At 47.1% G+C, this 14,411-nt stretch overlaps 1 protein-coding gene across 1 annotated transcript; it reads left to right on the top strand.

Annotated features, from left to right (window-relative positions):
- Window positions 1–8,411: 8,411 nt before the first annotated feature.
- LOC136499752 (uncharacterized) lies at window positions 8,412–13,000 on the top strand. The gene is made up of 3 exons (XM_066495293.1): window positions 8,412–8,531; window positions 8,889–8,934; window positions 12,318–13,000. The coding sequence occupies exons 1-3, from the start codon at window positions 8,412–8,414 to the stop codon at window positions 12,998–13,000; spliced, it is 849 nt and encodes a 282-aa protein (XP_066351390.1).
- Window positions 13,001–14,411: the final 1,411 nt, after the last annotated feature.

The following is a 14,411-nucleotide window of genomic DNA, read 5'->3' as shown; positions in this document are numbered from 1 at the left end:
TCTATTAAGGTTTTTGTGGTGGAATCTGACCACCCAGGTTAGTCATCGATGCAGCTCCTCCTACTTTTCTTAATTTATTCTATTATTTCATGATTTAACAATGTTATTCGTCTCATGGTAGACGACCATAGCATGAATCTCAAAACCTACCGACTTAGTATTTCGAAGGTGCTCACAGTAGGGTAGGATGTTTATTTGTTCAAAGGGGTGAGTGTGTATACACGTGAGCGTCAATGTTTGTACTGAAATTTAGAGTAAAAAGAGAGTCGACATATAATATAGTGCCGATTAATAAACTTGATGAAAATAAAGTACTGATGACCACTGAATTGTTATTACTATTTAAGTACATGTTTAGTTTTAAAAATAAAATGTAAATACTCATTTAGTAAAACATAAATTTTGGTTAAATATGTCCTAATATGATAGACAAACACGTTAGATAAGTCAAAATATTTAACTTAATATGTCCTAATATGGTAGGCAAACAAGTTAGATGAGTTAAAAAAATTATTTTAACTAGATATATGCCCGTGCGTTGCACGATGACCACAAATTTTAGCCCACGTAGCGTGGCTTGCAACTTAGACGAACATATTTAATTAAGAAATGTACTAATTTAATTACATTAAAAACATAAAGCCTGTTTCATAATCTTTATCACCTATATCATATAGATCCAGTTTACAGAAGCCTAACAAAATTGATTTTACTTTTTTTAATACTTTTGTAATTAATGATCTTTATCACCTATGACCTATATTTTATATTTCATCGGGCAATGGATCCTCTTCCCAGTACCCATTAACTCACTGCATGATTTTAGATGATATACAAGATACGCTTTGCTGATAATTTGTTTTTAAACCTGATTAGCAATTGAAATTGAACCCAATGGGAAAATGTATTACCCTAGGATTAGACCTAGTAACTGTGGAAGTCCAAATCCAAACTAAAGAAATCTAAGGTAGGAGAGTCCTCACGTGTTACGTATTGGTGTAAAGTATGTTTATTTTTTTCCATAGTACTTGACTGTTATTGGTGTAAAGTGTATTGGTGACGTTTCTATTTCATGAAGTCCCAGACTCTAGGGGTGTTTTTTCCATGCATGTTTGCATGTGGTCATGCAGGGTTTCGAATATGCCTGTCCGTTCCAACGGGAGAAAAAAATACTGAAAAGTAGGGGTTATGCACTGGGGCTTCCATGGGTAGGAACCAGACATCGAAAACTTAGTGAAGGCTTCGGGAACACCGATGACAAGGACTTCTTCCTCGTACTTCTCGGCCACCTCCGCGTATTCCAAGTCTGCCTCTGGTACGTTCTCGCAACATATGCAAGGATGATTTAACACACCTATAGAGAAAAGCATAACCTAATAAGATTCATAAAATTTATGGATAGATCACATTTTTATGAAGCTAACAAAAGTGGTTTGGCATTTTTCTGATTTTTCTATGATTTTTAGCGAATTTTGCAAGATCTTTGTTTTTATAGAAAAAGAGAAAAACGAAAGAAAAGAAAAAATGTTTGCATGGGCTTGCTCCAGCCCACAACAAAACCGGCCCAATTGCAAGGATTCGGCCCAGGTTAAAAAAGAAACCCATCAGGAGGTGTGGTAGAACCGCCTAATCTAATGCCTCACAGGAGTGCTTGTCTTCCATTAGACACTAAGCACCCAAGGGAGAACACTAAATTACTCGGTTTCGTCGGACACACCCCAGGGGAGAACCCGAAAATCCACATTTTTCCCTCAGGATCACAAATGAGAGAATAAAGCTTACATCATTCTGAGCCATTTCTTATATCACTTTTAATACAACATCAGAGTATAATATTTATTAATATAACAGCGGAATGAAATCATATTATCAGAGTTATAAACAATTGAGTTGAACAGCGGAATATAAACATGTGATCAGAGTTATAGTGGAAATAAACATCTATTAATGATATGGTGAAGTTTTGATATATAAACTACGACAACAGATTATTAAACTTTCATTTATAAAAACATTTGATAAGAGTTATAAATAACAACTACGATCGCAGCGTAAAGGAAATCCTCGCTGAGCCCACCAGGAGGAATCCACACACAAGGTCACCTTTAGCCTCCACTTGTCACCTGCAACAAGGGGGGATAAAACCCTGAGTACTCAACTGTACTCAGCAAGACTTACCCAACAGGCGAAAAGAAAAGAAGACTCCAAGGATATGCAAGGCTATCTGGTTTGTGGGTTGCATTTGCATAAAGCATTACTAAGCGTGCGTCCTTATATTTGATTTTTAGTAATAGCCGCATTGGTTCATTAGCTAACCATTCTATGTAAGCACCTGTGCTACTTTCAAGCAAGTGGTAAGCAATCAGATTTCCTTTTTGTCCATCGTCCATCTTTCATCTTCAGTTCTTACTACGATGCTAAACCGTAGACAAGCCGTACCGGATAGCCCGGCGATTCGCGAATCAATGCCCCCAGCTGGGTACCCCGAAAACACACGCCCCGCTTGTACCCCAGGCACAAGCAGGACCAACCCATCACTCTCCTGTCTCGGTTGTCAAGGTCCCCATCCAAACTGGGACTCCAAGCCCCTGCCCCTGAGTCCTAGACTCAGGGCGGTGCAAGGACCTCCTCCACCAAAAACAAACCCTGACAGTCGGTCCGAAAAGAGCCGGATCCGCGACAAGAGAGCAACAAGTCTTCCAAGCGCCCATACACAAGTATGTGCTCGGGATAATAAGTCTGTGGCCTGCCTAGAGTCATATGCAACGATCGGTCCTTAACCGACCAGACAGGGAAAAACGGTGTAACCAAGCTATGACCCGCCTCCGCGGCGACACAACTTCTTACACCCACCAATACCCAAACCATATCCCTGCCCGGTCACCATTTTTCCTTTCCACCATTTTATATTTTCCAAGTGATAATCATATAGTAACATATTTCCTATATCTCGCGAGTGACAGACAATCACTCGACTTCTACCGGAGTCCTGTAGCATAGCAATCTACACGATCCTGTCATACTAGTAAGACTCATAGGATAATATATATATATATATATATATATATATATATGCTAGTGGGTTTCATTCAACTCCTTAAAACTTAATGCACAAATATAACTTAAACTGTAGAAAAGTAGGGGTTATGCATCGTGGCTTGCCTGGGTAAAATATAAACAGAAGTTAGTTTTTCATCATGGCGGCATGATCTCCAAAAGCACCATTTCTCCAGCAACTCCCGATGACTCCGTGATCCATCGACGTCCCTATCATGATATGCAATGTAATAAACTACAAGGGTATGATCAACTGACTGCAATCGTGACTCGTATAAATACGCTCTACGTCTCTCAAGTGAACGAGCTAGTTCTAACGACGACCATACTTAGGCTACATATCCATGTTGTCGCATAAGACGTTATTTTTCAACAATTCTTTTAGTTATATAAACCAACGGTGTTTCTTTATTTTATTCTATCGATTTAATCAGTATTCAAAATAAGACATCATTATCTATTTAGCAACTGGTTATTCTGGAGCTACAAAAATTACGGTGAGTAACTACTACTGCTAGGAGTCTACTATACAAATTTCAGATTCAACAATATTACCAATTTACCATACCAATTCCTACAAGTTTACCTTTTCATAATATTAATTATCTCTAATTAATTATATAGCTTCCTAAGAATATTATCCACTATGTGAACAAATCATACTAGTAGGTAGATCACGATTTTAGGAGACTAACAAAACTGGTTTGGCATTTTTATGATTTTTCTATGATTTTCTACGAATTTTACAAGCTTACTTTATAAGCTAAATTATCAAATACTCTACAACTAAAGAAGGCCGTTAGTCAGTAAAACGGCCCAGCTCAGCCTGGCCCGTGAGCAAGCAGGCCAGGCGGCAACACCAGCCAGCCCAGCGGTGTGGCCCGCGGCCGGCCAGTGGGCGCGCGGCAGTGGCCCAAGAGGCACTAGGCTGGCCCAGGCACAGGCAGTGGCCCGGATGGCCCATGCGTGCAAAGGCGCGGCCCAGCAAGCACAGTAGCCAGCAACAGGCCGGCCCAGCGAAAAGCAGGCCGCTGCCCAGCGAACCGGCGATGGCATATAAGCGACGAGGCCCTCGAGTTTCTAACAAAATACCCAGCAGTACATCGGCACTATTTACCTAGGTCGCGTATTTCGCAGAAAGGTCCCCGTATAAAATCTCGGCTTGGATTCATACCCCTCGCAATGTCTTCTTCATAGAGTCGAGCAGAGGAGCTGGAAGGGGCATCGGGCCGGTTTCGCCGGCCGGCTGCCAGCGGCCTGGCGGCGGCGGAGGAGCAGCGCGGGAGCTGCGCGGCGGTGAGGCGCACCTATGGACACCCGCAGCATGGCCCAAGACAGCCCGTGGCCCACTGGCCACACGAGCCAGGGCGCACGGCAGTGGCCACGGCCTCGCCAGAGGCGGCCTGATGCGGTCCAGCCGCGGGACACGGCGGGGACGCCAGCGCGCGGTGGCTCGAGCGCCGAGGAGGAGGAGGGGCGCTGGTGCACGCGCGGATGAGGAGGAACTTGGAGCAGTGGCTCCAGCGCGGGCCAAGGCAGGCACGACGATGGTGGCTGGCCATGGCGACGGAGCTGCGCAGGTCCCGTGCGAGGCACGGCAGGGGCGTGGGCCAGCGTGGGAGGGGGCGCAGTGACGACGGCTACGGTCCAAAGCGGACCGGGACACGCGCGCCTGGCCATGGCTGGGTGCGGACATGCAGGGCGTCGAGGGTGGAACACCGGCACGGCCACGGGGCACGATGATGGCGTGGAGCACGCAGAGCTCGGGCGCGTCGCGGTTGCGGTCCGAAACGAGCCGTGGGCTGCGCGTGCTGACGCGGGGAGGGCCGGCAACGGCGCAGCAAGGAGGAGCGCCGGTGCACGAGGTCGGGCGGTGCTGGCAGCGAGGGAGAGGCGCGTGGGGTAGTTCGGTCTTCGGCTTAAGCAAGAAGACAACAGGCAGGCATATTCAAGAAGCCGAGTGGGGCCGACCGGGCAGCACGGCACCACGCGGAGATAGGATGGGACGGTGCAGTGTGGCCGACAGCGGCACAGCTGCACGCACAGGGAAATGAAAAATGACTGGGCGTGACAGGAGCAGAGCCACGTGCTGGCGGCAGGCCGGTGCAGGACGCAGTCAGAAGCAAGAACGGGCGTAGCTGCGACGGCTCGGCTACGGTGCTCCTATTAAAATATTTGGACAAGACCACTCTGTACTGCATTTGTTGTTTGCCTTCACAGACAACCCACTGACCGCGAGTACCGAACGATCAACCTGTACTCTATATATATATATATATATATATATATATATATATATATATATATATATATATATATATATATATCCATTGTTGTCTCATCTGTCATCACGTTTTGTTAACTGTACTGCTCCTGTAGCTAGCTTGTTCAATCCAATCAAATCGAGCGCTCGTCGTTACGTGCCGCGACGCCTAATTAAGCAAGCCACAGGGTACTTTTATTAGGACAGTAACAGCCAACGTCGGGTCTGTTTCGCGGACGCTAGCTAGCCAGTGGGTCTGACGAGAGTAGAGTGTGTGTGTGTGTATATATATATATATATATATATATATATATATATATATATATATATATATATATATATATATATATATATATATATATATAACGGTATACTAATTTACACAAATTGTAACATCTAGGCACAGGAAAAATTGTACCAGGCAATAGCAAGGACACTGGCACGAGCGGGTGCTCGGCAGCTGTGTGTATATATATATATATATATAAATACACGCTGAGATAATGCTAGAACGTGAAGTCGAGTGTCAGCTCATGTACGTTTATCTGCAGCAAGAAACCAAGGCAGAGAGAGAGGGAAAAACAAAGGCCAAGGACAGAGCGAGTACGCCAAAGCACGTGGTCTGACAGGGCGTGCCGGTTGCCACGGACAAGACCCGGCCGTAGAGACAAGTAAGACAGACAATGACATGCAATGGAGACAAGAAAAGGCATTGAAAAAACAGGCGCGCGAGATAGAGCGAAAAAGAAAAAGGACCTGTCGCACCGCCGTGCCCATAAAAATATCGTATGCTCGTACTCGTACCAGGCCATGGAACAAATATTAAAATGTTATGTGATTATTTCACGCGAAACAAGCCGCCACAAACAACGCTTTAAATATACTTGACGCGAAAAGCTAGTTTTTAAAATTTTAAAATCCGAGAAAATCGTTTCAAAAATTTTATTAGACCTAAATCGCAATGCTAAACGAGGCCGTAACACCAAGGTGTTACAACCAACCCCCCTTAAAAGAATCTCATCCCGAGATTCGAAACTGGACCCAGAAAAGGGGAAACACGATTACATTCCGTAGATCAGGGATTACACGAAATATTACACGACTTTGAATACTAAACCACACGGGGATCTAGGGATACATGGTTAAAAGCAACTTGGTATAACCGAGTCCTACTCCAGAAGTCGAGATAGACGAGGACAATAGAGAAACAACAAGATAATGATTATCCAAAACATGGCGTAGCACCAACAAATCCAGAAACAGTCGACTGAGAAGTAAAACATCGTGAATCCTAAGGCCAACTAACCAAGGGAACTTGAACTTCTTCGACGAACTGGATCCCTTCTTCTTCTCAGATCACACCATCACCTCAGACAGCCGAACCTAGCTTCACAACGTCGACTGGATCTCGTAGCTATGCTCCGAATACGGGGGAATGGGGATGAAGAAGAAGAGCAAGGACCAAGGGTATTTATAGAGGCGAACGGAGAGGGAAAAAAACAACACACCGGAGGCAGATGCGGCGGGGATGGGATACACAGATGGTGCATGCTGTGGAGATAAGGTCGGAAACATGGCGTGCTTCCTGCGCGAGCGGCGAAGGGGAAAATAAAGGAGAGTAGGGGAGGTCCGCTCGACGAGGCAGGCGTGCGGGTGGTCGTGTTACCAAAAGAAAAAGGAAAAGAGAGGGAAGGGGGGTCCGGTACGACAGACGAGGCATGAGAGTCGAGAGCCGACCGGATGCTGGGGAAAAGGAGCAACGCATAGTGCACAAAGACGGCGCACTGCACGATGCCGCGGCCACGCGAAAACGGGACGATAATGGACCCGGCACCGACAGGCGTTCGCAGGGCACGCAGCGAAATGACCCAACATGCGTAGCGGTCAACTAAGCATAGGGCTTTGGACAAGACGTCCACTCAAACTTTTACGACTATCCACGGCTAACCTTCCGTTACTACTCTTCTTTTTCTTTCCTTCCTTGACCACATCTGTCTTTTCTATAAACCCAGATCATGTCATACTTTCTTTCTCCAAACCATCTCTTGTTTACCTTGAGAGAACACCTCTGCATCAACCCATTGTGGAATTCCCGTTTGAACACCTGAACATTTCCAAGGAAAAAATTTTAGAACAAATGGTACGGCGGTGTAACTTGGTAAAGGTACTTGGTCAAAAACCTCGATACCAGCGCGTGCCAAGCAGCGTCACCATGTGGCAGTTGTTCCACGGGGAGCCCTTGGTTTCATCGCGGCACCATAAGCTATTAACCAGGCAACTACTACCAACTTACATACCATGAAGGCAGTGGGGTCATAGACCACAGAGTAAGGGGGTATTGCAAGGGAAAAATTCAACAACAAAAGTTTCCCTCCACAACAAGGGACAAGGAATTCAAATCCAACAACGGATTTGTTTTTAAAAAAATTCAAGTGTTCTGTTGGGACATCCACAATTAGTCGATACAGTGTCCAATAACACCCAATCACGGCTGATCTGCTGGTATCGGAATGGCAACTTCTCTTGTAACCCACTTGATATCACCCATGAAACTCTTAAGCACATCTAACGAACTTAAGGTAGATGAACGCAATAAACACATCAAAATAAATAAATTGCATGTTCCAACCGTCTTATACGGGTACAGCATACAGGCATTCAGTCTCCCGTTCACGACATAGCATTCACCTACGATTGGACGATCTCAACAACTACGGACGACAACAACGGCAAGAGTACAATACAGGGGGATAGCAACGAAAAACACTACTACTATGGGTACAGCGTCCCAAGGCAACTAGTCTACATCCTCACGGGACAACAGCTGAGCGTGGGGAATCAAGGGTTCTTCTTCGGACACTCCCGAGGGTGGAGGTGCGGGCGGTGCTGCAACACCAGTTCTTCTTCTCTCTGGCGGGTGGATAGGGATCCCTTCTAAGATCGGGGCATCCTGCCTTTCAGCAGCCAGCGTCCTCCACTTGGCCCTAGTGACAAGATAGGCCACCCGTAGCTGATGGACATGCCGATCTTTAGCCCCCTTTAGAGCTTCCTCCATGGCAGCCTCTCGGCTCTCAGCAGCTGCAGCGCTGGCATGCGCTTCAGCGAGCTGCACCTGGAGCATCCTATTGAAGACCTCGGCTTCCTCGGCACGCCGAAGGCACACCCTCAGCTCCAAGGCTTGACGGTCGTACTGCTCATCCAGAGCGAGCAGGTACGTGGTCAAGTGCACCACGGTGGGACTGTCCTCTTGTACATCTCGTCCTTGCAAAGCCTCCATGCGGGCCCTCCATGCTCGCCGATTCTTGTCCAAAGGAGGAAAGAACCGCATGGGGGTACGGGCAATAGGCTCCTCATAGATCTGGCAGAGGTACCACAAGACTTTACGGGCCACAACCTGGTAGGTGTCGACGAAGCGAAACCCAGTTGCGGTCACACTATAGGCTTCAGTGAGGTTGGGGAACTCTTCACTCTTCCCGATGTAGACGGTAACCTCACACCGCTCAGTGCCATGTTCCTCATACTCACGGCCCTCATACTCAGGGTGATCATTGACTCCGAGCTTTTGCAGGGTGGCATGCAGGATTCTGGGAAAACCCTCAACGTTCAGGCAGTAGGTACTAACCCAGGCTCCTACCATCTTTGACGGTGGTTGTAAGGAAGGCTGGGCGAAAAGCTGGCTCAAAGGAAAAGCTAAGCGAGCTAAAGTGCGCCGAGTGGTGGTACCAATGGCTAAGCCAGGCTCTACTTATAAAGGCGGAGCGTTCAGTGGTCCTGGCACGGTTCACCTAGGGTTCCCGCGCGAGATCACTACGGCGGATCGACCAAATTCCACGAGTTCGAGGCGAGCGACGTGCGATGCCATTACTGACTAGTACGACTGCAGGGCAAGGGTCCGACAAGAGCGCAGAAAGGGGTATGGGGAGACATGGGTCATGACCAGCGTGAACCACGGGCGAACACGAAACACGAAGCCACAGTGCAGACCTAACTCTAGAATAGGAACGAGTTAGTCGTGCACAATACGACACGTGTGGCACCTATGGATGGTGTATCTACTAGCAAAACGAGCGCTACAATGCACCAACGGAATATGCATGAATGCACGTCCTATACGTCCTTCCACTGTTGCCAACATATAGGGCAACCGTCCTCAGATTTTTGGCACATCGTTCTCTCCCTGTAACTAGTCGATACTATCGAACTATGCTCGAGTCAGTGTACCTGTAGAAAACTTGATCAAGCCTATCTAAGTCAGCAGAGTGCCATCTATTCTGGATACATAACCATAGTAATAGGGCTACTTATATAACTTCGCATATAAACGTCCTAACTTTTTGCAACAATGGGTTGTCAAATTTTAGTTTAGAAAAGGTTTTCGAAGCTTTATTTCCTCATTTATGCTCTGATACCACCTGTGGCAAAACCGCCTAATCTAATGTCTCACAGGAGTGCTTGTCTTCCATTAGACACTAAACACCCAAGGGAGAACACTAAATTACTCGGTTCCGTTGGGCACACCCCAGGTAAGAACCCGAAAATCCATATTTTTCCCTCAGGATCACAAATGAGAGAATAAAGCTTACATCATTCTGAGCCATTTCTTATATCACTTTTAATAAAACATCAGAGTATAATATTTATTAATATAATAGCGGAATGAAATCATATTATCAGAGTTATAAACAATTGAGTTGAACAGTGGAATATAAACATGTGATCAGAGTTATAGCGGAAATAAACATCTATTAATGATATGGTGAAGTTTTGATATATAAACTACGACAACAGATTATTAAACTTTCATTTATAAAAACATTTGGTAAGAGTTATAAATAACAACTACGATCGCTAGCGTAAAGGAAATCCTCGCTGAGCCCACTAGGAGGAATCCACACATAAGGTCAACTTTAGCCTCCACTTGTCACCTGCAACAGGGGGAATAAAACCCTGAGTACTTAATTGTACTCAGCAAGACTTACCCGACAGGAGAAAAGAAAAGAAGACTCCAAGGATATGCAAGGCTATCTGGTTTGTGGGTTGCATTTGCAGAAAGCATTACTAAGTGTGTGTCCTTATATTTGATTTTTAGTAATAGCCGCATTAGTTCATTAGCTAACCATTCTATGTAAGCACCTGTGCTACTTTCAAGCAAGTGGTAAGCAATCAGATTTCCTTTTTGTCCATCTTCCATCTTTCATCTTCAGTTCTTACTACGATGCTAAACCGTAGACAAGCCGTACCTGGATAGCCCGATGATTCGCTGAATCAATGCCCCTAGCTGGGTACCCCAAAAACACACGCCCCGCTTGTACCCTAGGCACAAGCAGGACTCCAAGCCCCCGCCCCTGAGTCCCGGACTCAGTGCGGTGCAAGGACCTCCTCCACCTAAAAACAAACCCTGACAGTCGGTCCAGAAAGAGCCGGATCCGCGATAAGAGAGCAACAAGTCTTCCAAGCGCCCATACATAAGTATGTGCTCGAGATAATAAGTCAGTGGCCTGCCCAGAGTCATATGCAACGATCGGTCCTTAACCGACCAGACAGGGAAAAATGGTGTAACCAAGCTATGACCCGCCTCCGCAGCGACACAACTTCTTACACCCACCAATACCCAAACCATATCCCTGCCCGGTCACCATTTTTTCTTTCCACCATTTTATATTTTCCAAGTGATAATCATATAGTAACATATTTCCTATATCTCGCGAGTGACAGACAATCACTCGACTTCTACCGGAGTCCTGTAGCATAGCAATCTACACGATCATGTCATACTAGGAAGACTCATAGGATAAAGATATATATATATATATATATGCTAGTGGGTTTTATTCAACTCCTTAAAACTTAATGCACAAATATAACTTAAACTGTAGAAAAGTAGGGGTTATGCACCGGGGCTTGCCTGGGTAAAATATAAACAGAAGTTAGTTTCCATCATGGCAGCATGATCTCCAAAAGCACCATTTCTCCAGCAACTCCCGATGACTCCGTGATCCATCGACGTCCCTATCATGATATGCAATGTAATAAACTGCAAGGGTATGATCAACTGACTACAATCATGACTCGTATAAATACGCTCTACGTCTCTCAAGTGAACGAGCTAGTTCTAACGACGATCGTACTTAGGCTACATATCCATGTTGTCGCATAAGACGTTATTTTTCAACAATTCTTTTAGTTATATAAACCAACGGTGTTTCTTTATTTTATTCTATCGATTTAATCAGTATTCAAAATAAGACATCATTATCTATTTAGCAACTGGTTATTCTGGAGCTACAAAAATTACGGTGAGTAACTACTACTGCTAGGAGTCTACTATACAAATTTCAGATTCAACAATATTACCAATTTACCATACCAATTCCTACAAGTTTACCTTTTTATAATATTAATTATCTCTAATTAATTATATAGCTTCCTAAGAATATTATCCACTATGTGAACAAATCATACTAGTAGGTAGATCACGATTTTAGGAGACTAACAAAACTGGTTTGGCATTTTTATGATTTTTCTATGATTTTCTACGAATTTTACAAGCTTACTTTATAAGCTAAATTATCAAATACTCTACAACTAAAGAAGGCCAGTTAGTCAGTAAAACGGCCCAGCTCGGCCTAGCCCATGAGCAAGCAGCCCAGGCGGCAACACCAGCCGGCCCAGCGGTGCGACCCGCGGCCGGCCAGCGGGCGCGCGGCAGTGGCCCAAGAGGCACCAGGCTGGCCCAGGCACAGGCAGTGGCCCGGACGGCCCATGCACGCAGAGGCGCAGCCTAACAAGCACAGTAGCCAGCAACAGGCCGGCCCAGCGAAAAGCAGGCCGCTGCCCAGCGAACCGGCGATGGCATATAAGCGACGAGGCCCTCGAGTTTCTAACGAAATACCCAGCAGTACATCGGCACTATTTACCTAGGTCCCGTATTTCGCAGAAAGGTCCCCGTATAAAATCTCGGCTTGGATTCATACCCCTCGCAATGTCTTCTTCGTAGAGTCGAGCAGAGGAGCTGGAAGGGGCATCGGGCCGGTTTCGCCGGCCGGCTGCCAGCGGCCCGGCGGCGGTGGTGAGGCGCACTTGCGGACACCCGCAGCGTGGCCCAAGACAGCCCGTGGCCCACTGGCCACGCGAGCCAAGGCGCACGGCAGTGTCCACGGCCTCGCCAGAGGCGGCCTGATGCGGTCCAGCCGCGGGACACGGCGGGGACGCCAGCGCGCGGTGGCTCGGGCGCCGAGGAGGAGGAGGGGCGCTGGTGCACGCGCGGATGAGGAGGAACTTGGAGCAGTGGCTCCGGCGTGGGCTGAGGCAGGCACGACGATGGTGGCTGGCCATGGCGGCGGAGCTGCGCAGGTCCCTGTGCAAGGCACGGCAGGGGCGTGGGCCAGCATGGGAGGGGGCGCAGTGACGACGGCTACGGTCCGAAGCGGACCGGGACACGCGCGCCTGGCCACGGCGGGGTGCGGACGTGCAGGGCGCCGAGGGCGGAACACCGGCACGGCCACAGGGCACGATGATGGCGCGGAGCACGCAGAGCTCGGGCGCGTCGCGGTTGCGGTCCGGAACGAGCCGTGGGCTGCGCGTGCTCACGCGGGGAGGGCCGGCAACGGCGCAGCGAGGAGGAGCGCTGGTGCACGAGGTCGGGCGGTGCTGGCAGCGAGGGAGAGGCGCGTGGGGTAGTTCGGTCTTCGGCTTAAGCAAGAAGACAGCAGGCAGGCGTATTCAAGAAGCCGAGTGAGGCCGACCGGGCAGCACGGCACCACGCGGAGATAGGATGGGACGGTGCAGTGTGGCCGGCAGCGGCACAGCTGCACGCACAGGGAAATGAAAAATGACCGGGCGTGACAGGAGCAGAGCCACGTGCTGGCGGCAGGGCCGGTGCAGGACACAGTCAGAAGCAAGAATGGGCGTAGCTGCGACGGCTCGGCTGCGGTGCTCCTATTAAAATATTTGGACAAGACCACTCTGTAGTGCATTTGTTGTTTGCCTTCACAGACAACCCACAGACCGCGAATACCGAACGATCAACCTGTACTATATATATATATATATCCATTGTTGTCTCATCTGTTATCACGTTTTGTTAACTGTACTGCTCCCGCAGCTAGCTTGTTCAATCCAATCAAATCAAGCGCTCGTCGTTACGTGCCGCGACGCCTAATTAAGCAAGCCACAGGGTACTTTTATTAGGACAGTAACAGCCAACGTCGGGTCTGTTTCGTGGACGCTAGCTAACCAGTGGGTCTGACGAGAGTAGAGTGTGTGTGTGTATATATATATATATATAACGGTATACTAATTTACACAAATTGTAACATCTAGGCACAGGAAAAATTGTACCAGGCAATAGCAAGGACACTGGCACGAGCGCGTGCTCGGCAGCTGTGTGTATATATATATATATACACACGCTGAGACAATGCTAGAACGTGATGTCAAGTGTCAGCTCATGTACGTTTATCTGCAGCAAGAAACCAAGGCAGAGAGAGGGAAAAACAAAGGCCGAGGATAGAGCGAGTACGCCAGAGCACGTGGTCTGACAGGGCGTGCCGGTATCCACGGACAAGACCCGGCCGCAGAGACAAGTAAGACAGACAAGGACATGCAACGGAGACAAGAAAAGGCATTGAAAAAGCAGGCGCGCGAGATAGAGCGGAAAAGAAAAAGGACCTGTTGGACCGCCGCGCCCATAAAAATATCGTATGCTCGTACTCGTACTAGGCCATGGAACAAATATTAAAACGTTATGTGATTATTTCACGCGAAACAAGCCGCCACAAACAACGCTTTAAATATACTTGACGCGAAAATCTAGTTTTTAAAATTTTAAAATCCGAGAAAATCGTTTCGGAAATTTTATTAGACCTAAATCGCAATGTTAAACGAGGCCGTAACACCAAGGTGTTACAGGAGGCCACTCGAATCTAGACATTTTGCATCAGGAACCTCTATCTATTTCAAAAACTATTAAGACCCTCCTAGCTTTTCTTTCTCTCGCAACTTTACATCTAAAACCCCGTATTTCTTTCTATTCTCTTACCCACTCTTAATCTAATCCATGTTCGCAACGTTAAATTAACGTATTTTTTTG

This window comes from Miscanthus floridulus, chromosome 13 (assembly GCF_019320115.1).
Source record: "Miscanthus floridulus cultivar M001 chromosome 13, ASM1932011v1, whole genome shotgun sequence".
In the NCBI taxonomy this organism is placed as follows: Eukaryota; Viridiplantae; Streptophyta; class Magnoliopsida; order Poales; family Poaceae; genus Miscanthus; species Miscanthus floridulus.
Note: the sequence above shows the minus strand (reverse complement) of the source record. Positions and strands in the feature narration are given on the sequence as shown.